The sequence below is a fragment of the Arachis duranensis genome, chromosome 2, assembly GCF_000817695.3.
Source record: "Arachis duranensis cultivar V14167 chromosome 2, aradu.V14167.gnm2.J7QH, whole genome shotgun sequence".
In the NCBI taxonomy this organism is placed as follows: Eukaryota; Viridiplantae; Streptophyta; class Magnoliopsida; order Fabales; family Fabaceae; genus Arachis; species Arachis duranensis.
Genome location: NC_029773.3, coordinates 91,278,518 through 91,299,889, shown reverse-complemented (window position 1 = coordinate 91,299,889; position 21,372 = coordinate 91,278,518). Strand labels below are relative to the sequence as shown.

At 30.1% G+C, this 21,372-nt stretch overlaps 3 protein-coding genes across 3 annotated transcripts; 1 reads left to right on the top strand and 2 right to left on the bottom strand.

Moving 5' to 3' along the window:
• The first annotated feature begins 3,484 nt into the window (after nt 1–3,484).
• On the top strand, nt 3,485–6,949 carry LOC107476037 (protein WVD2-like 4). Its single transcript, XM_016095776.3, has 9 exons — nt 3,485–3,800; nt 4,202–4,451; nt 4,572–4,931; nt 5,043–5,119; nt 5,300–5,380; nt 5,470–5,548; nt 5,628–5,699; nt 5,964–6,071; nt 6,354–6,949. The coding sequence occupies exons 2-9, from the start codon at nt 4,206–4,208 to the stop codon at nt 6,738–6,740; spliced, it is 1,410 nt and encodes a 469-aa protein (XP_015951262.1). The 5' UTR covers nt 3,485–3,800; nt 4,202–4,205; the 3' UTR covers nt 6,741–6,949.
• A 50-nt stretch (nt 6,950–6,999) lies between these two features.
• LOC107476036 (putative RNA polymerase II subunit B1 CTD phosphatase RPAP2 homolog) lies at nt 7,000–11,688 on the bottom strand. The gene is made up of 7 exons (XM_016095775.3): nt 11,552–11,688; nt 10,007–10,624; nt 8,998–9,771; nt 8,716–8,909; nt 8,339–8,602; nt 7,850–8,008; nt 7,000–7,377 (listed from the first exon to the last, which is right to left on the bottom strand). The coding sequence occupies exons 2-7, from the start codon at nt 10,596–10,598 to the stop codon at nt 7,273–7,275; spliced, it is 2,088 nt and encodes a 695-aa protein (XP_015951261.1). The 5' UTR covers nt 10,599–10,624; nt 11,552–11,688; the 3' UTR covers nt 7,000–7,272.
• A 1,824-nt stretch (nt 11,689–13,512) lies between these two features.
• LOC107476035 (E3 ubiquitin-protein ligase RHF2A) lies at nt 13,513–16,893 on the bottom strand. The gene is made up of 10 exons (XM_016095774.3): nt 16,756–16,893; nt 16,530–16,647; nt 15,706–15,840; nt 15,540–15,586; nt 15,134–15,196; nt 14,931–15,039; nt 14,499–14,848; nt 14,297–14,401; nt 13,834–14,198; nt 13,513–13,589 (listed from the first exon to the last, which is right to left on the bottom strand). The coding sequence occupies exons 2-9, from the start codon at nt 16,533–16,535 to the stop codon at nt 13,886–13,888; spliced, it is 1,128 nt and encodes a 375-aa protein (XP_015951260.1). The 5' UTR covers nt 16,536–16,647; nt 16,756–16,893; the 3' UTR covers nt 13,513–13,589; nt 13,834–13,885.
• Between the last annotated feature and the right edge of the window lie 4,479 nt (nt 16,894–21,372).

The following is a 21,372-nucleotide window of genomic DNA, read 5'->3' as shown; positions in this document are numbered from 1 at the left end:
GGTTGCAAGGTTTCATAATATAGAGACAGCTGCTATCCCATCCACCCAGCCTTGCCTTTTAAATGCAACGTATCACCCACAAAATCCTAAATCATCATATATAATATCTCACACAAATCCAAACATAATAATAATAATAATAATAATAAGCTAAATACATTAATTGATTTTTGTTTTCATGCAATATAATGTGTCATTTTTGTGACACTAATTAACAATATTACACATAAATATTAGTGGGGATTAAAATAATACATATTATATTGTGTGAATTATCTAGTTTGAATAATTTAGATCAAATTTATTAGTTGTTAATATAAATATTGAAAGTTAATTAGTGAATCATTCTTTTGTATAAACAAATGATAAATAATATTCAAATTATTCTTAGAGTATTATTATATATATATAAAGAATAAAAGAATATTTGTAACATAACGTGATGTGGAAAGGTATCATAGCTAATGTAATTTATTATGTACTCTCGTGGTCCGGTGTATGAGTACGAAAATATTACATAATAAATTATATTTTTTTAGTGACTACATAATAAATTATATTAAATATAATAAAAAAGAATATATAATTTCTTCTTTTTGTATTAAATATTTTAGAGAAAATAAAACAAAAAAATTCACAATGTGATGCACACATACACTAATATTTCTAATTTTTCTATTGTATTTATATTGTTATTTTATACACCAAACTAATATATAATTATTTTCATGATGAGAAAATACAAATAATGAGGCAAAGCCTCTGCAGAAAGAAACGTTTCAGGGTCTAAGGGAAAATGGGTGGGACCTACAGAAACGGGGAGAATGATTTAGATTTTGGACGGATATGAACGGCGCAGATTGTAGCTAAGGATCTTTGACAGCCGTCCGATGAATGCAGATTCTGACAACTCACGTGAGGTTGGCGCCAAATGGTGGGGTGTCTATTTTGGCTTAACGTGCGACCAATCACGTTCCATGTTCCTGCCACGTCACTCATTATTTTTAACATTTACTCTTTAACTGTTCTTTATTAAACATAAGGAAGGTTGTTTTTTTAATAGGAAAAATTTATATATAATTATTTTTATTTGATATATTATTTAAAAATGATTAAATAATTTACAAGTTAATTTTCTAAAAATATCGCACTCCTTGGTTACTTTCTCATTCGATTAGTGATAATACTTTCATTTAAAATTTTACAAGTTATTTTGGCTTTCTAACAAAAACTAGTCTTCTCAGTTTTATCAGAGAAGAGTAATATATATTAAAGAAAACCGATCATATTCTCTCAAGACAATTATTTAAGTGTTTTTGAAAATTAAATGGATAAATTACATTTCTACGTATATTATTACATAATAAATTTAATTATACACATATTATTATTTTTTTATATTTTATTTGAATATAAAATATCATATTTGAATTAAATTCTAGATAATTAATTTATCATGTAATTTCAATTCTCATAAAATTATAAAACTTGAAAAATACTTGTGTAATCTTAAAAGCTATTATATAAATAAAAAATTATTATTTTTTTAACAATAGGTTCTAGGAAGTTTTAAATGGAAAACAAAATATATTGATACTCCAAATAAAAAATGGATGATTGTTTATCCTTATAATACATTAAAACAGAATGTTGTAACAAAGATAACTGTATGTTACAAAAATTCTAGCTCAATATTCCAGTAAATAATAAAACCACTACTCATAAATATTATCTTTTTTGTTTGTTTTTATTTTCTACTTTTATTTTTTAGAAAATTGTAATAAATGTTATGGCTTATAATAGAAAAATACCACAACCTGGCCCCTCTTCACTCCTTACATTTCCATGTTCTGAAACAGTATCATATGTTTTGTTGCTTCCTTCATTCATTGTCTTCTGTCTTATTTCACTTTCTTCTCCTCATATTATTGTTATTTTTTTTATTTTTACTATAACATATATTTATGAAATCACACATACATGTATAATTCAACTAATTGAATAGCAATTTTTTTAATTCCTTAAATACTTTGCAACTTGAAAGGTAGAATATTATCTTGTCTTACTTTACTTTTAAGTAACAAATTTTTATTTGTCTTCATTTATTTTAACACAAAAATAAATGAATAAATAAATATATTTGTCCTCATCAAGAATTCTATAGTAGTATTTTTGTATACATTGAATGGAATAGTGAAATGTATTGGAAGTATACCGTAACCATTTATATGCAAAATTATAGATAATGATTGGTTTCCGTCACAAACTTAGATTATGATATAAATAATAAAGAAAGCCATATATAATTCAATTTAGAAGAAAATGGATATGCACGAAAGTGTTTAAATAGTCATTATAACCACATCACTCAAATTAATTAAAATTGACGACAAAGACTTCTCACATATTAGATTTATAATATATGAAGGTTAGTACTTAGTACAGATGAAAAAAAAATATTTAATTATATTGTTAGTTTTTATAATTTTATTAAATTTTTAATTAGATTTTTATAATTTTTTTAAATTAAATTCTTATACTACTTTTAATTTTATAATTATATAATTTTTATTATAAAAAATATTAAAATTAACTGAATATTTATTCGTAAATTTGTGTTGAGGGTCGTTTATATATATTCATGGAGCCAAAAGCATATCTTGATCTTAATAATCCTAATAAGTATAAGATTTATAAGATATGTGATGTTGATATATATATATATTCTTTAGAGATGGACAAATATCTCTTGATTACTCCTAAGAAACTAGAACTATCCTTATTAGGAATTCTTAATTTATTTAGTCAATAATCTTGTCTGTAACCAAAATCTCCAAAAAATATATAATATAATAAAAAAATAAATAAATGAATCTTTTACACTGTGGCAATAATCACCTTTTTATTTTTAAATAACATTTTATTGCTGGCAGTGGCACCCTCTTCCATGAAGTTAGTTGGAAGAATTGAGACAAATTATGAATTATCTTAATTAATTCGTACGAATGTAATGATTGGTCTATTTCATTAAATTTTTTAATCAAATAAATAATTGACTAATTAATTTAAATTAAATTAACTGTTATGCAGGTACATAAGCATATAAACTTTTTTTTTGTTAAGGAGTTAACCTCTATCCTAATCAACCTTAATCAAAGTTTATTTAGCACATAGGTTATTATCAAATGACAAAACAACCCTAATTGTTTTTTGTTTTTTCCATTGTTGGTTCCACCAAAAAAATAAAAGTAAAAAACAAGTGATTCCGGCTATAGTTATTTTTTTTTTCATCCAATAATAATATATATAGAAACAGACAAGATATTTTTATACATTTTACCAAACATAACTTTAATGTTAGTTACATTAATTTTGTTAATATTCTAATTTTATCTCTCTGACTGTTAAAATTGTACCCAAAAAACTTACATGTTAAAAAGAATAATAGAAAAGTTATTGTGACAGTTCCTATTAATCTATCTATGTATTCCAGTTCATTGAAAGCTAGTTCCACTTGAGATTTCTTTTCCAAAAATCTCCAAAAATTTAATTTCATCTCTCTCTTTTCTCAAAGGAAAAGTATTGTGTCACCAACTCCATAGCTTTCAGTTTCAACTATTACAATACATACCTTAAGTGCTTAAAAATCCACTTCTTCTAGTGGTTTTAATCCAAGCCATAATCAAAATTTTCATATTCTATTATTCTGTTCTGTTTTTTACACTATAGACACCAATCTTGTGCATAATTTAGCCTTTGAATTTGATAAGCAACTGCTTATTATTCTCATAGTTCTAGAGGTATTTTCTCAGTTGTTCTGAATTTCTGTTTTCAGATTCTTTCTTTTGGTTTTGTTCTGATTTTGATTCTGCATGGATTCTTTTGTGTGGTTTTGATATAATTGATGTTCATCTTATCTGGGTCAATGTTAAGTTTGTGATGAAGATCCAATGTTATGTTATCTATTCTTTATTTTTCAATGTTACTGAGAAAATGTAGCATTGGAATCTGATAGTTAATCTTGATGTATAAAATCTTTTCAAGAATTTCCAATGGCATGTTTAATAGTCCATGCACATTTCTATAGAAATCACACAGAATTTAGAAACAGGGGACCTTTGAGTTCTTGAATCGATAACCATATTTCGGCTAACCTCGTCTTCTTTCCTTTGTTTTTTGGTTTTGTCTTTCATTTTCATAGCAATATGGAATCTGAAAATGGAGTTGCTGTGGAGGAAGAGAAACATGTGATTGGGGTGAGTACTAATGAGAACATGGATAAAGAAGTTGAAAACAATTGCAACAATGAAGAGAATCATGGAAAGAATGAAGGATCTAAACCCAAAGTAGAAGGTGAAGCCTCAAATTCTGCTAGTGAAGTTGGAGTTGAAGTTGAAATTGAAGCCAAAACAAAATCTTCAGCAGCAAGTAAAAGCTCAAAACATTCTAAGGTACCACATTAATGGTTATTTCTCAGTTATCACATTGTGAATGTTAATGCTACTTAGCGAGTGTGGCGTATTTGGTAACTGTTTCAAGATAGAAATATATAAACAAGTTGATTTTGTTAGGAACCTGGTGGAAAAGGTGGTGTTGCTGTGAAGAACAACAAACTTGTCATCAAAGACAAACCAGATTTGAAGGCTTCAACTTCATCTTCTAAAAAGCAAAGGCAAAATCTTTCTAAGAGCCTTTCATTCCCATCAAAATCAGCAACTACTAGAGATGGTATAAAGAAAAGCATTGATGGAGTTCAGGTGAAAACAGAAGCTAAGCAGCATGTTCAAGGCAATAGTGTTAAAGCCGAGTCTTCGATTCGCCATGGAAGCAAGTTGACAAACTCTCAAATTAGCTCAAAGGAAGTAAAAACAAACCATGGAAGCACAAACCAAAAGAATTTGACATCAACTTCTAGCTTTAAACGCCCTATGGTTAATTTCCTTTTTTTCTACATTGCATTTTCTCTATGTGTAACTTATAGATTCTTCCTCATTGGTATCCATGTCCATGTTCATGATAGCTTCTTTTCATTGTTCTACCAGCTTGGAAGGTCAACTCCGGCCGCTCTGGCGAATGATGTTGCCAAGAGTCAACCATCTCAGCCATCTCAACCATCCATGTAAGTCCTAGCCTCCCTATAATTTCATTCAGTATAAGGATTTAATTATAAAGTTTTAAACCATAGTATCAAATTGATAATTAAGTGAAACTATAAGATACTACAGAGTAATTAAATCTATCCTTCATCAATATTCTGTTGATTGGATTGTGACATTATGCCTTTTTGGCCTTATTGCAGATCTGTTGTTGATCAAAATCCAGACTCAAAAAAATCTGAGAAAACAAACAAGGAAGATGAGGATGGTCAATCCACAACTTCGTATGATTCATACACTATCACTCACACTTATTAGTTCATTCTTTTTGTGTTACCAAAATATTCACCAAACTTTGTTTACATGCTATCAGAAGCACCACTCCTCGCCGGAGGAGCAGTGGTTCTGGATTCTCCTTCAGATTGGAAGAGAGAGCTGAAAAAAGGAAGGAGGTTATTGCTGCAACCTTGCATCTTATCTTATTGATTATGTTATAGTCATTGTGATATATTGATCCTTTGTTTCCCTCAGTTCTTCTCAAAGTTGGAAGAGAAAATTCAGGAAAAGGAAGCTGAAAAGACTAATCTCCAAGAGAAATCAAAGGTATATATGGCATGGGTTTATGGCTTAGATGCACCAAGTTAAACTCTGATGCATCATGCACTATGGTAATCCAACTGAGTAGATTTAAGTCAATCTATTATGCACCGGATTTGAGCTGTTGGGATTACCTTAGTGCATGATGTACCGAGTTTAAAGTGATGCATCGTAGCATTCTCCCTAGCGCGAACAAAATGGATTCTATTCCTTGTTGTGATCTTAGTTTTCTAAATTATTTTTTTCATTTTGTCTTGTGGATTTGTGCAGGAAAACCAGGAGGCAGAGATCAAGCAATTGAGGAAAGCCATGACATTCAAGGCCACTCCAATGCCAAGTTTCTATAAGGAACCTCCTCCAAAAGTTGAACTCAAGAAGGTAACTTATCTCTCACAATGCCTTCTAAAGAAGTTCTCCATTCTCAGAAGTCAGAACTAAGTGGTTTTTTCTTTCTCCCTTTATCCAAGCTTGTTTTCATGGCAAATAAAAAAGCAAATTCATATTGCTAATGTGTGTTTTTTTTAGCTAGTGAATCTATTCTTCTTTTCTGTAATGCTGACTTGCTCAAATGTTTTAAGTACTCTATTCTTCTATACTCTTCAGAGTTGCATATTTCTTATCTAGCGAGCGGATGCTAATGCATTTTTATCTACCAATCAGATACCTACAACTCGCCCAATATCTCCAAAGCTTGGAAGGAATAAAGGGTCTGTTGTGAGCAACAATTCAGAAGATAAATCTTGTTCTCAAAATGATTCAGCCACCAAATCAAAGGTAAAAGCTCACAAAGATGTTACTTCAAAGAAACCACTGAACAAAACTCAAACCAAGCCACAAGCTAAGGAAATTTCAAAGAAAACTGAAAATGATTCTAGAAAGTCTATAATCAAGGTCTCAGGTATAGTAGGAAGCAATGAAGAATGCCAAGAAGCACAAGTTAACAATTCTGAATACCAAAGAGGTGGCATGGAACTTGGATCTGAAAATGCTCATGGTCAGAACAATAATGCACTGGTTGTATCATATGAGGTTACTGTTGGAGGGTAGAATTTAAATCCAGATCAAATATATTGATTAGATAAACTTAGGATTCCTTGTTGAAGTTGTTTTTGTTGTTCCCATGTTCATTTCATTATATTATATCATGTATAATGAGGTTGTTTCTTTGTTCATCAAAAGCATGTATTAAATTATATTTGCTTCTTGTATTGAACTCATACCTTTATAACCTATAGTAAAAAAGCCATGTTTATTCATTGTTTAGCAAGTTATTCTTGTGTTAATTCATATCAGAAATTTGTCAAAATTGAAAAAATCAATCTTTCATTCATCACTCTCAATAGAATTGAGTCATACTAAAATCTGATTCCAATCTTGCTTGGGTTTCTTATAAGTGCCAACATATAAGTATCTTGGTTTTAAGTCTATATAAACAGAATTTTCCAATCACTGCAATGCTTGAAATGCAATTTTTTCCCCAAAAAAAGAAACAATAAAAAGATTGCACTCAAATCATTGTAAGTTCCTCAGAATTCAGTTGTTGAAGATGATCAATTCTAGTTGAAGTTGCATCATGTGATCAGGCTCCACTTTGGGAAGAAAATTGAGGCGCGCGGCCAAGTGGTACCATGAGATCCTTCAGCACCTCATACTCTTCCATATCCAGTTGGGTACCATGCAAAACCTGTTTCATCAAACCAATAGTTAACAAATTATTAATGAAAACTAAAGGATTATGCAACAAAATCAGAAGTAACACAGAATAAAAAGCAGCACTTAAGAGATATAAGAATTCATTTCAATAAACTTGATTACAATGTGGCTATTAAATCTTAGTAGTAGAAGGTGAAGGAAATCAAGCATGATCTGCTAAACCATGAAGGGCTTATATTGTTAAGTTTGCACCAAAACTAATATAAAAGAGGTGGCAAAACATCTATACAGGAAACACAGATGAAAATTAAGCAATCTCTCTTGCAGATTGTTATGTAGAGACTTGAATGTTAATTGAACTACCTCAACAAAAAGCTCATATATGAAAAGGATTAAGATTTTAGGCCATGGTATCTAAGTAATACGACTATATTGTTTTTTTTTTTTCTTAGTATCAATAAGATTCCTGCCAGGGTAAAGATGCTGATATCACCATCTCTCACCTTGCGAAACAAGGGCCTCCTATCTGTCAGGTATGAGGTCACAGAAGGTATTCTACAAACGGACAATGAATCGATGAACAGAAGAGCAACCACTTGCCATTGCCTTGTTCTGAAAGCCGGAAGAGGATCCACAAATGACATTGTATCCAGCAAGCATGCCTATAAGAAAATCAAGTGAAGTGAACTCATATATCCAATATAAAAATAGTATCTGGATTATTACTATACATTTCTCTGTACAGTTATGAAGATTATAACTTAAAACTACATGCAAATCATACTATTAAAATTAAGGCATAATTCTAAGGTGCAAAGAACCCTCCACAGTGCCCATCTAAACAATTTCCTTTGTCCTATGACAGGAAACATCATTACTTGGTAACCACGCATGATTACTTAGTAAACACAGGATGAAGATGGAACCAAATGTCTGACAACTGCAATACATCATTACTTAGTATATAGAACAAAGTAAAGCCGAAATCTTACCACCCCTTGCTCCAAGGTTGATATTGGTACTGGTAACCTGAGCTCGGCAACAACTGCTGGTAAAGCTCGAGAAAGACAACTGGCTAAAGTTTGCTTTATTTCAGATGATCTACCATCTGACAAGACGATTTTGCATGGATATTCTCTCCCATTAACTGATAGATATTCCTCATGAGAACTTTCATCACTCCCGTATATATATGCCAAAGAAGAAGATGATATCCATGTAAAGAGTGCATTCCACATGGTTGCAAAAGGTGATAACTGAAACAAAATTATAAAGGGATCAAGGTATGGCATGGATTAAATCAAGAAAGCATGCACAGTTTAGGATATTGGATATTTGTTAACGAACTCAGTAGAGATTAGAGACTCACTGTCAAACTGAAACCTTCAGGTGGAGAATCAAACCATGAGTCTTCATTGTCAAACAAATCAACATCGGGAAATCCAGGCTTTTGTGGCCATTTCACAGTAAACGATTCAGTTTCTTCCATATCGACATTCTCCTTAATCTCTTTCTCAACGCCGTCTTGTGGGGGTGGCAAAATAATGAGCCCAGCTTCCAAAACTGCATGAGACAAATTGATGGACACCAAAAGAAGGTGAAAATTCATCTAATATATAAATAGAAAACATATGAAAGAAACAAAAGTTACCAGCATCAGCAACATCGGATCCTCCAGATGCAACTGCTTCCGATGCTTGGTTCAATGCCATTGCACAAGCTTCAGCAGATGTGCGACGAATCATATCTTCATCATCATCAACTTCTGTATCATCTACCAAGTCAGATTTATGTTTGGCGTCTCCAAATTCTTTAACCTCACAAAGATCTTTACTCCCGGAACTGTTGTTTTTCTCATCCGCCCAAGTAACAGAGCGACTAAGTTTCTTTCCACCAGCAGCTTTAAGAGAAGACTTGGGTTTATTCTTGGATGATCCGGTTGTTTTTTCCATTTGGACTTTATCTTCATCATTGGCTGCATCTACATTGGAAGTGGAAGCACCATCAGAATTGTTCTTTTCAACATCACATTGTCTTTCAGATATGGAGACGAAATGAACATTTGTTTTCTTATCAAAAGGGTCAAGAGGGGTTTTGAGCACAGCGTCGCAAGATTCAGCTACTTCCTCGATTCTTGGCTCCTCCTCTTTTTCTGAGACACTCAAATTTAGACCACTCTTAAAAGAGGAAGACAGTTCTTCAATACTCTTACCATCTTTTGCAACTACCTTTTTACTGCCAACTGTTTTCGGCTTCTCAACTGATGCAGTTGGTTTAATTTGATGATCAACTTTGGTGTCTGTTTGACCTGGTGGTGCTTTCGAAACACTATACTCATCGGTCATAATTATAGTACTCGTGAAGTCCATGTCATTAATAATTAAATTTTTGTCACTGTTCAACTTGCCACGAGCACCTTTGGCCCCTGCAACGCACAATCAAAGCCCACTTTGTCGGAAAGTGAAGAAGGATAAGAACTAAAAGTTAAACTATTCCATTTCTCAGAAATCAGGTCGCCAGCTTCAGTTCAATCATATTTACTCACATGCCACTGATTGAACATAATACAATAAATAAAATATCACCCCTAAACAAGAACCAGCATATGGCTATTTTATAATTTAGGCTCCTAAACATATCAGGATTCCATAAATTCTCACCTTTCTTAATATTTTTCCGAGAAGAACCCTTGGAATCACTGTCTCTTGGTTTTGGTACATAACCTTCAATTGCATTTGAAGGTCCAGCCCACTCCTTCAAAGACACCTCTCCAGTGCCGGTTTCTTCTTTCTCCTGAATTTTCAAGTTAGACAAACCCAAATCACCACTCTTTTCCAACTTCTCCAATGGTTCTAGATTCATATCCGCAAAATGTCTAAGAAGATTGTTTAGTTTCTCTGAGTCTAAAACTGAGCATCTCTCATCCTGCAAGCTCCCGGCGAAAGTTTTGCTGTTAACAACACAACTCGATGAACAAAACATGTATGTCTCATGCAGGTCATAGACCTTGTGCTCCTTTAGTGAAATCCGATATCTACCCTTCCGGGTCCGATCAGATGGCAAAGAATTGTGGCAGAGTGGATAACCACACACATTTGTGATGGATCGTTCGGTCACAACATCTTCATAATCACTCTTTGATATCACAGATCCAGCTGCAAACAGCTGGTCTTCATTTTGGATGCCCTCAAGAAGGGACATTTGCAGTTTGAAAACAGCATCTTTGACAAATACATGTTGGTCCTTTCCCATTGAACAAAATCCTTAAAAGGTAGTATCTGGAATAATGTCATGCAAAAAAAACTCGCATTAAGCCACCACCAGACAGAAAAAATAAATCTTGCTAATTCGAAAGCACTTGGGCAATAACTGATCAGAAAAACAGGAAGACAAATAATTGCACATGATAATTAAATACTGAAAGCAAAGCTTTCTAAGATTGATTCTATTCCCTCAAACACAAACATAATCAAGTATTCAGATTTCAAAATTCATTATAATAATTAAATCATCCTCATGCTCCTAGAATTAACTTCAAACACAAACATAATCAAGTATTCAGATTTCAAAATTCATTATAATATTCAAATCATCCTCATGCTCCTAGAATTAACTCAACTACTCTCCTCAGCTTACTCAACATATAAACATAGATTATACTACGCAATGTCAAATAGCTACTACAAGTTGTACCTCTGACTGTACATTACTTGGTTACAAAGAAGCAATGCAGATATAAATATTGTGACTTCCCTTATTATTTTTTAGTTGTTATTTGTACATTCATATAAACCTTATTACTTCATTCCAATGTAAGTATTTCAAACTCTTTCATGCTTCAACAAAACAACCAAAGCTGGCATAATATGGAATTGGATTACACTAATTATTTTTTAAAAAGATTTAGCTGCATTAAATACATTGCTAAAATATTTAAAAAACAAAAGAAAATTGATTTAAAAAGTGACCACATTTGCAAAATCCAAGTCACTAAGTAGCTCAAAAAGGTTGGGAATTTTCGAATACGGTCAAAGAATAAAAATTCATTTTAAACCTATTGGTCCGAGTGATAAAATTGATTTCGATTTTAAGGAGAACAAGAGAAGTGACTTAAAATAGAGTTAATTGTCATAGATAAAAATTTGAGAAGGTTGCAAAGCCCCAGGGTTTATAGATAGAAGAAGAAGCAGAGGGAGGGAAGGTACTCCGGCAGAGACTTGACGGTGGACGGTGGCGAGTGGCGGTGGGTGGATCAGTGGAACCTGTGATGGGCGCGAAGGAGAGCGAAAAGAAGGAAAGAGAAGATTTTAGGGATTCAAGCGAATTGGGGAATGTATGTTGGAGACAAGGTGGTGTTTATGTATTTATACACTTTATCTAATTTAAATATTTTAATAATAAAATTTATATTTTTGGTTAAATAATAAATACTACTATCTCTAAGTCACCAAAAAAAAAAACTCTTATCTCTAAGACATTGTTTGGATGCAAAATAGAAAATAGAATGAAAGAAAATGGAAGGAAAGAAAATAGAAGGAAAGAAAATGAGAGGAAAAGTAGATTTTTGTGTGTGTTGTTTGGATGAAGAGAAAATGAATGGAAAGAAAATAGGAGAAAAACTTTTTTTTATTTGGATAAAAAAAAAAATAAGAAAAGAAAAAATTATATTGAGTAAAATTATATTAATATCCTTATCTATATTATATAAAATTATAATTTATATTAAATAAAGGGTAAATTGGTAATTAAACCATTATGTACTTTTTCTTCATCTATTTTCATCTCATTGTTAGAGAAAAAACTTTTAAATGGACCCCACACTATATTTTCCTTCTCCTCTTAATTTTCTTGGATCATCCAAACAATGAAAAATTCCATTTTTCACTCTTTTTTTCTTTATTTTCTTTCTTCCCTATTTCCCTTGAACCAACCGGCCCGTAAGACTCTAAGCAATATAGTGATTTCCTATTGTGGTTTTTCTATTTTTTTTATTTAATAAAAAAAAAACATATATGAGCAAGGGCCATCATCAATCCATCATACACATAAACTTAAAATAAGTATTCATGTGATTTGAACTAAAATTTTATATTTATAATTTTAATTAACTCTCTATTTTAAAATAATCATTTGAGTTAATAAAATAACTAAACTTTATTGAAATTATAAAACAATTTATAAAAATATTTTAAATATTAATGATTACTCTATTTAATTATTTTGTTTGCTTATTTTCTTTTATTTACTAAGGGTGTTCGCAGATCGAATTGGATTACTCAAATCGGATATGGCTAATCCAATTCGATCCGCAAAATAAAAAATATATGAAAAAATTTATTTTTATAAAAAAATTCAATAAAATCTTTTTTTTATTTTAATAAAACTCTTTTTTTCACTTTTTTAAACAAAAATAAAATAATACAATATATATGAATAATAATTATTAACTAAAATAAAACATAAATACAACATATATATTATTTATTTATTTATTTATTATTTGGTGTGAGTTCACATATATGCATATTAGATACACATATATTAGATACACGAATCTGACTAGAATACAGATCAAATCTGATTCGATCGTGGGCCGTACAAGCATATGAGAGTTATTTGGTAAAATGTAATCTTTTACCATTCAATATCTTCTCTTTTTTATATTTTCTCTTGGTCTCATAAGATAAGAATCACATTTTACCAAACAATTAAAAAAAATTGGAAAAATTCATTCCTTAAATTTTGGACATATCTAATAACGTAATATAACAATTATTTGGCAAAAATTAAAATTTAAAAAATGAATAATTAATTAAAAAAGAAAAAATATGAAATAACCATGAGACCAATAATAATTTTCTCAATTATTTGGTACTTTAGACAAAAAAAAAATGAAAACTATACATGGCCATTTTTTGTGCATAATTAAAATTTCTGAATTATTTAATGAACCTTTATAATTGGCACACCTTGATCCACATCTATTTCCATTGGGTTCCATTGTACCAAAAGTACTTTATATAAGGACACCAGTTTCTGATAATTCAATTTCAAACCAATTTCTCCCTCAGATTAAATACAAACTCCTCCATGATCCCATCATTTAATATACACAAGAGTCAGAGTCAGAGTTCTCAGCTTTTGACACAAATGTCCTTTTAGACCCTAAAAGAAAAAATTGAAAACCAGAACATAATAAAGGCATAATCTCCTCAGCATGTCATTTCTGGGCAAACAATTAGCCTGAAAAAAGAAAATTAGTTATGTTAGAATCTGTATGGATGAATATGGGATTAAAAATCATGTAAATTATTTCTCTGTATTATCCTCCATGTCTAGGTAAATATTGAGGTGAATGGAAGAGTTTTAATGTGTTATCATTAGAACCATTTTAGAGCTATATTTTGGTTTTAAATTTGATGAAAGATTTGCTGATTATGTTCTGGCTAATAGGTTCCACCAACAAACAACAAAGATCAAAGCTCACCTTCAAATATGAGATGCTGAGGAGTATGCATTCACAGAAACAAAAACAAAGCTTAGTTTGAATCTGAGCCAGCAGAAAAAGTGGCCTGAGAATTATTGCCGCGCGAAGAGTTCCTTCGGAGAGCTTCCACATTGTGCTGGTTGCTTGTCTCAGGGATGGAGGAATCCGCCAAATGATTCGACAAAGATGCATCCCCAACTCTATTATTTTCTCTAGATTCGAGGCGCTCCATCAATCGGGATACACTCGCAATTCCAGCATTCAACTCTCTCTTGACTTCTGAACCGAGTTCTGACACAGAAGAATTTCGAGAGAACAGCCTCTCTTTCCATCCCCTTGTGCCCTTCGAAAGCGATTCTTTGTATCTAGTCATTAAACAATTCAATACCATACAAGTCAATTTGAGAAAATACATACTTCTAAGGAGTAAGGACACATGCCATTGCTTTCTAAGCAATTGTACCTCAGGGACATTGCATTAAATTTGGACCTCAAAGAATCAGAAAATGACTGGAGATCGGACGGCCCTGCTCTGTCTCCGTCCAAAGTCGAAGAATGAGTGGTAGAACTTCGGCATGCAAGGGAAGAAAGAATACATAACTCCACTTATCCAAACAACTAATAATGATCCCAAAGATAATAATCATTAAGACCTAACTAAGTACCTTTCATTAGGCTGAATCCCTTCACGGTTTGTAGCCGAGACAGTAGACCTGTGAGCTAAAGAAGGGCTCCGAGTTTGAATATGTGCGATCAGCTGAGACGTTGATGGCTCGTCTCCATCAGATGTAAGTGGCGTAGATGGACTTCCTACAGGGATTTCAGCCAGTTCATTTCCATCTCCGGCAACAGATTCAGGACTAGATGGATGTGCACTCGACTGTGCCGAGAATAGTAAGAAATGTGGATGGCCATGAGAAGATGACCGAGTACTAGGACCTTCCCTGTGACCAAGGTGCCGTGCTCTCCTCATTGCTGCCGCAGCAGCTATATGTTGAATTATTCGCTCTTCAAACTGCATAATGTGAAAACATATTATGATGTGCTTAAGTAAGCGAATCAAACCAAAACTTCGAAACTGATGACAGATAACCGACCTGGTGCAATTCTGGATCATCAAGGGATGGATGATGAAAGATATCAACATTTCTTGATGGGGTAACCCTTATGCTCCTCTCCTGCTCTACTGCTTCAAGCAATTCTTGACTGTCATAAATGCATACAACTTTAATAATATAATTTCAAAAAAGAATTATAAAATAGATATCATATTTGAAAAGAAAAATCATAAACAAACAACCTGGTAGCATCCTTCAAGCTAACAGATTGCCAACACATGGGACATTGGGAGCTTCTTTGACACCTGAGAACAATCACTCGTAAAATTGCTAAAGTTATATAGTTCCATTTACATCGGTACAGCTAGTAACCCCCTTTATCATGTTGAAATTTTGGTCCCTTCCACTTTGCCCAACCCGAAGATCAAAAGAAAACAAAACATGAAAGTCGAAAATGGCATATAAGTACATCATTGCTTTCTTCCTTCTGGTTCTATTTTGTCAATGAGAATTTGTTATTGGTGAAACACTATATAAGGCGTTTTAATAGATAGAAACCAAACTAGATGACATAATGCATATCCCTATGAGAACTGTAAACGAACGTAAAGCACCAGTAACTAAAATGTAATAAGTTCCGAGAGATACCATTCAAGAATGCAGTGTAGATGGAACTCATGCTTGCAATTAGTCACCTGGAAAAAAAGAGGTGGAGAAATTGAAGAAATGTCTTTCAATTGAACTCAAATAGTTACTTATTATAGTACTAATTCCGGAATCAAAAGACACATGAATCAAAAGCATAAAACATTACCGACGCAGGATCACTGTCGCAAAAATCCTCAAGGCATATACTGCAAGCATCATGACAGGCTTCTTGAATCCCCCCTTCAACAAAGGCTTCTGCTGATGTTGTATGGCTTTCAATCTTTCCTTCCATCTCTGGAACCTTTTAAATACCAGCCAACAACTTCAGAAAATATTTCCCAAGTTCTTAGAGTGCATAATATTTTTATCAAACAGAATACGGACCACATATGGTTTCGATAAGAACATTAAAAATACGGATTCTACCCGGAACAACCTCATGTACTATACGACAGCAGAGAACGAAACAACGCAATAACATTAAACATCATTAGCTCAATTAAACAACACTAACTTAATTAATCATCATCATCATCATAACCATAATGAAACAATGAAGCCAAAATAAGCTTTATACACTCTTCAAGTAAGGCTTCCATGGCTTCAGCAAATAAACTCAAAACAATGATCTTTGTTTCAGACTTTCAACTCTTAACAATTTACCTAAGCCTAGCCATTGGAATTCAAATTTTATCATTTTTCTCCCAAAGAAATACATTCAGATTTATGCCTGAAACATCTTCTAATCCTTCTATACATGTACCAAATATATGCCAATACGTGGAAAGTTAAATAGAAGAAAAAACAACAGCTCAGAGTAAAGGGATCATGTAAGGATGCAATTGGAATGAACTCCTGTATAATAAAGGTTTAATCTTTGAAACATAAACTGAAATGGGTATTTGACAAAAAACAAAAAAACAAAAAAAGGGAAAAAAGCACAATTTTTTATCAAAATTCAACAAACAAACGAATAGTTACAGGATTTACCTCCATTGAGAATTGGTAAAGCTCCACAAAAGAGAAAAAAAGGGTCTTAAGAAATTTGTAGTGATTATTTGTGAACCCACCAAACAAAGCCTTGAATTCAAAACCTCCAAGGAAGCAGCTATAGATGCAGTGCAGAAAACAACAACAATTCAATAATAGAAATTATGATTATGATAAAGAAAAGAAAAAAAACAAAAAGAACAAAGAGAAGAGTGTTGCAGTTTACCTTGCTGGATTTTATGATTATTATTGATTATTGATTTGATTTGATTGATGGGTTTCTTTACCAAATTTGTGTTTGTGTGAAATGAAGAATTTTGATTTTTGACAAGAAACCCCCACTAACCCCACAAGCATCACAGAAAGGACACACAGAAGAATAAAGTATACTCAACTTTATAGCTTTCTACGCCTTATTATTATTATTATCAATTAATGATAATAAAATCTTAATTAAATTAAAGAATCAATGATGATAATACAGAAAAAAAATGATAAGATATTTAATTAAGAACTTTAGATCATGATGATAATGAATATCCAATCACCACCTAACTAGTAATTGATTGTTTATTTCTAATACTTTAAATTTGTTATTAGGGATCAATATAAATAATTATTTAGAAAAAGTTAGATTGTATTATCATTTTTTTAATTGAGAATAAACAATAAATATACAAGTATACGGACAAAAAAAAGACAATTACTAAAAATAATTTAGGGTTTGTTTAGGTAAATTTTTTTAATTTTTTTTTTAAAAGATCTTATAAAAAAATAAAAATAATTTTATGTTTGAATATTTTATGTAAAAATATTTTTTATTTATCAATTATATTTAAATATAACTATATTTAAAATATATATTGAAAATGGTAGTATATCAATAGGATAAAAGTTAACTCTAGTCTCTTATAATAAGAATACTTTATATAATTATATTGACACTTAATTAAATACTATTAGGTAGATAAAATAGAAGATTAAAGTGGTTTAGCTTATTAGCTCCAATGAAAATTTCTGAAGGCAAATATAAGTGATTTTTTTATATGTTATCTCCCAATTTGATAGAATAAAGGTTAAATTGTCGCGGATCTGAGTTCAATTTAAAAATTTATCACTTATCAATAAATTATTACACACATAAAACAAAATTTAAACCATCAATTTCACATTTTCTTTTAATCTTGCTTTGCTACTTTGATTTTGGGCTTGATACGGATTTGAACAATGAAAATTAAAGTTGATGTTGCCTAATAGATCAAAAGGAAAGCCCAACACTCATCACCTCAAAAACTTGTATTGGGTTGGGCTAACTGAAGAAGCCCTACTCTCTCACGTAAGTCATAATGATGACTGAAAAGTGAAAACTCAAAAAAAAAAAAGAGTCAAAATGAAGACTTTAGCTCAGACCTAAAATAAACTGGCTTCATGTAAGGATAATTTTGGGTTTTGGCTATGAATTTTGTTAATAAGTGTCATAAAAACACTTGTTAATAATAAATATATAAAATAGAAGTAGTTCCAAAATTATATCTTTTCAATAAAATTTTTACTTTTGTATTTTCCATAAAAACCTTAACAAAATCTATTGGCTATTCAGTATTCACACAATTTTAAAATTAATTTATTATTTTTTATCTAGCATATGTTTTCTTTTTTTAGAGACAAAATAGAAGTAATAATTATTTATTTTTAAATTTTAAAATTATAATTTCATCTTCTCTAAGATTTATTATTAAGAGAAACATGATAAGACAAAAAAAAATAAATTATGGATTATGAAGAGAAAAAAGATCTGATGATAATATTTGTCATCAATTAAATAATAAATTTAAACTTTTGACACTTATTTAAACGAATAAATAAACTTACTACTAGATCAACTAAGATATTTAGAAAATTTGTCTCCTTGTTAATAAGAAATGACAACTTTGAAATAATGATGAAGACTATTATCACCATCATCATTGAATTTATGCCAAATGTCTAATAGTAATAGAGTTACACAAAGTGAATTAAGTTATGACTCTTACAAACTGCCACAAAACTGTTGATGATCCCTCAAAATGTATGGACAGTTGGACACAATACACACTATTTTTATTATTTTCCTTTTAATTTTATTCATTAATTAGGGTTGGATTTTGTGCTTGAAAACTCACTGAAACAGGGGCCAGTAGTTATCACTATGAATGTCTATACTCTTTGGTTAGTAGAATTGACAATTGCTACTTTTTGGACCACAATTCCATTTATGAAGATGAATCCATCAAATATCTATCTACCCCTTGAATATGACCCTTTCACATGTTAACAATTTACATCCATATGTTGTTTGATTTTTTTCCATTTACATTTGTATATGTTATGTCTTCATTAATTCCTAGTAAGTGTTATTTTCGTGATAACTTTATAGTATATATAGTGATAAAGATTTTGTGAAGTGTGAGCAATAATCTGCTTAAACCAAATTTTAAATATTAAAATAAGTATTTAAGGATTATAATTTTTCTATATATATAATTGACTTCTTTAATTTATACTTTATCTATTATGAAATTACTCATCCTAAAAAGTTTAAGTTGGTAGAAAAAAATAATATTAATAGTTATATCTCTAATACTCGAACTCTTAATCTTTCAAACATAAAGTTCTAATATCAGATTATGAAACCACTTATTTCAAAAGTTTAAACGGATAAAAAAAAACAATATTAGTAGTTATATCTCTAACATTATCATAATTATATATTTGAGTTTAATAATCTACACAAATATTAAAAAATTAGTTATTCATATAAGAATATAGGATGCGTTCACATTCACATTTGTAATTAAACTTGAAGAAATTTTATAAATAATACAATGAAGTTAAATTCAAACTTATAATTAAAATAAAAATAAAAGTACAAAATATAATAGTAGTTAATCTTTTATATTTATGAAAAACAAATTTATTCTAATATAAAAAATTAATTTTTTTAAATTTTTCATTATCTTGATAATAATTAATTACTTCAATAAAAAATATAAAAAACAAATATACAAATACTTAACAACTGATTTTTAACTTACTATCAAGGTAGGGTAACATTATCTCTATTTTTTCTCCACCAAAAACAAATACGAAATCCTTAATTAATTGATTGATTAATTAATTAATTAATCCTAAAAACGTGTTAGAACTACCCTTTTACCTAATGCAAGTTTTATCACAAATACTCAAATAGTAGAGTTGTCAAAAGATAAATTGATGGATTATTTACCCACGGAGGGGACCAATAATAATAATAAAAAGGTACACCAGCTAAAGACAAATTAGCATGATACTAGGGGGAAAAAAATATTATACATATTATTATTCCCCCTTTCTTATAAATAAAATTGACATTTTTGAATTAGTTGATTATTTTTCGAAATAGTTAGAGAGAAAAGAGGGGTAAGAGAACTAGAGAAGATATATGATGAGGTATGCATGGAAGTATAAGCAGACATGTTGGTAAGACAAGTTGAAATGTCACATTCGTTATGCCACCAAATAAAATAAAATTTGATGCAATTGAAATATCTGAGTTCAACTACTGAACCTGACGCATAGAATTGGTGATATATTTTAATATTATAATTTTTGATATTTTTAAAATTATAGAAAATACAAAAATTGAAGGGTTCGATTTTTGTATTTTAATTTTTTTTTTAACATAAATCAGACGGTCCAATTTATGTATCTCTAGAAATCGAACGATCCAATTTTTATATTTTTAATAAACTAGACAGTCTAATTTCTACTTCTTTAATTAAATAATTTCACGTTTGAATATAATACTTTAACAATTCACATTTAAAAAAAAAAACAACACTATTACTCCAATATTAAAAATAAAAAGTTCGCACCTGACCTTTCATGTGCCTAGCTATTACTACTAAGCAAAGGGTAACTTTGGTTTCCATTTCCAAAGTGACACACTATACTCTTTTTTTTTTTTTACACCTAATCATGAGGACAAATAAATTCTTTATTAAATTAAAATACAAGTCATTAATTTTTATAAACAGAAAATATATACATAGATTTTTCTAGTAAAGAATTTATGTGTTTTCAAAATAAAAAGTCAAAGATTTATTTATTATTTTTATTTTTTTCTAAAATATACTCAAATCTTGCAAGTCGTAAACTAATTTACTATAAATTTTAATTTTATTTAAGAATTTATTATTAACTAGTAAATTAATATATATATATATATATAATTAAAGATGGTATTTGAATTTTTAATATTTGTTTAAATAAATAAATAAATTGAGTGTTGGATGAATCTAAATTGGTTTGACTCATTGCTATTCATGTGTAGGTAACATTATTCAATATTTGTGAAGGAAAAAAAAAAAAAACTAAAAGTAACAATGTCATTGTTAGAATGAAACCTAAGATATGATGATGGTTGTGATGGATGTCTAAACAAAATTGTGTGCCTAAAACCAGAAACGAAGGGACAAGGTGTGTTCACAAGTTAGAATATCTCTTTTAAGGTCTTTTTCATCATGTGTGTGTCTTATGTACACCACATTATTATTAATACAAATATCTTTTAAACCAAAGTAGATATTGATATCATATGATAATAATGTTGGGAGTTTGATATCACGTGTTACTCTCTACTGAGGAGGGCATTGCAAAATCGAAAATATTTTATAACAAATAAAATTAGCAAAAATTAATTAGAATTTATTTTATTTAATATTTATTTAATATTTATTAATTTTAATAACAATTAATAAATGTTAAATAAAGTAAATTTTAATTATTTTTTATATTTATACATTTTTATTTACATATATAAGAT

Bases quoted from the DNA above. Each gene is read 5' to 3' on its own strand.
- LOC107476037 (XM_016095776.3), top strand. From the start codon at position 4,206: ATGGAATCTGAAAATGGAGTTGCTGTGGAGGAAGAGAAACATGTGATT. The intron at 4,452-4,571 runs GTACCACATTAA...TGATTTTGTTAG, and splicing joins AAAGCTCAAAACATTCTAAG to GAACCTGGTGGAAAAGGTGG. The intron at 5,700-5,963 runs GTATATATGGCA...GGATTTGTGCAG, and splicing joins ATCTCCAAGAGAAATCAAAG to GAAAACCAGGAGGCAGAGAT.
- LOC107476036 (XM_016095775.3), bottom strand. From the start codon at position 10,598: ATGGGAAAGGACCAACATGTATTTGTCAAAGATGCTGTTTTCAAACTG. The intron at 8,910-8,997 runs GTAACTTTTGTT...TGTCTCATGCAG, and splicing joins ATCCGATGTTGCTGATGCTG to TTTTGGAAGCTGGGCTCATT. The intron at 8,009-8,338 runs GTAAGATTTCGG...ATTTTCTTATAG, and splicing joins CAACCTTGGAGCAAGGGGTG to GCATGCTTGCTGGATACAAT.
- LOC107476035 (XM_016095774.3), bottom strand. The intron at 15,587-15,705 runs GTAATGTTTTAT...CTTTTTTTCCAG, and splicing joins GCGACAGTGATCCTGCGTCG to GTGACTAATTGCAAGCATGA. The intron at 14,402-14,498 runs GTACTTAGTTAG...TGCATGCCGAAG, and splicing joins GGGATTCAGCCTAATGAAAG to TTCTACCACTCATTCTTCGA.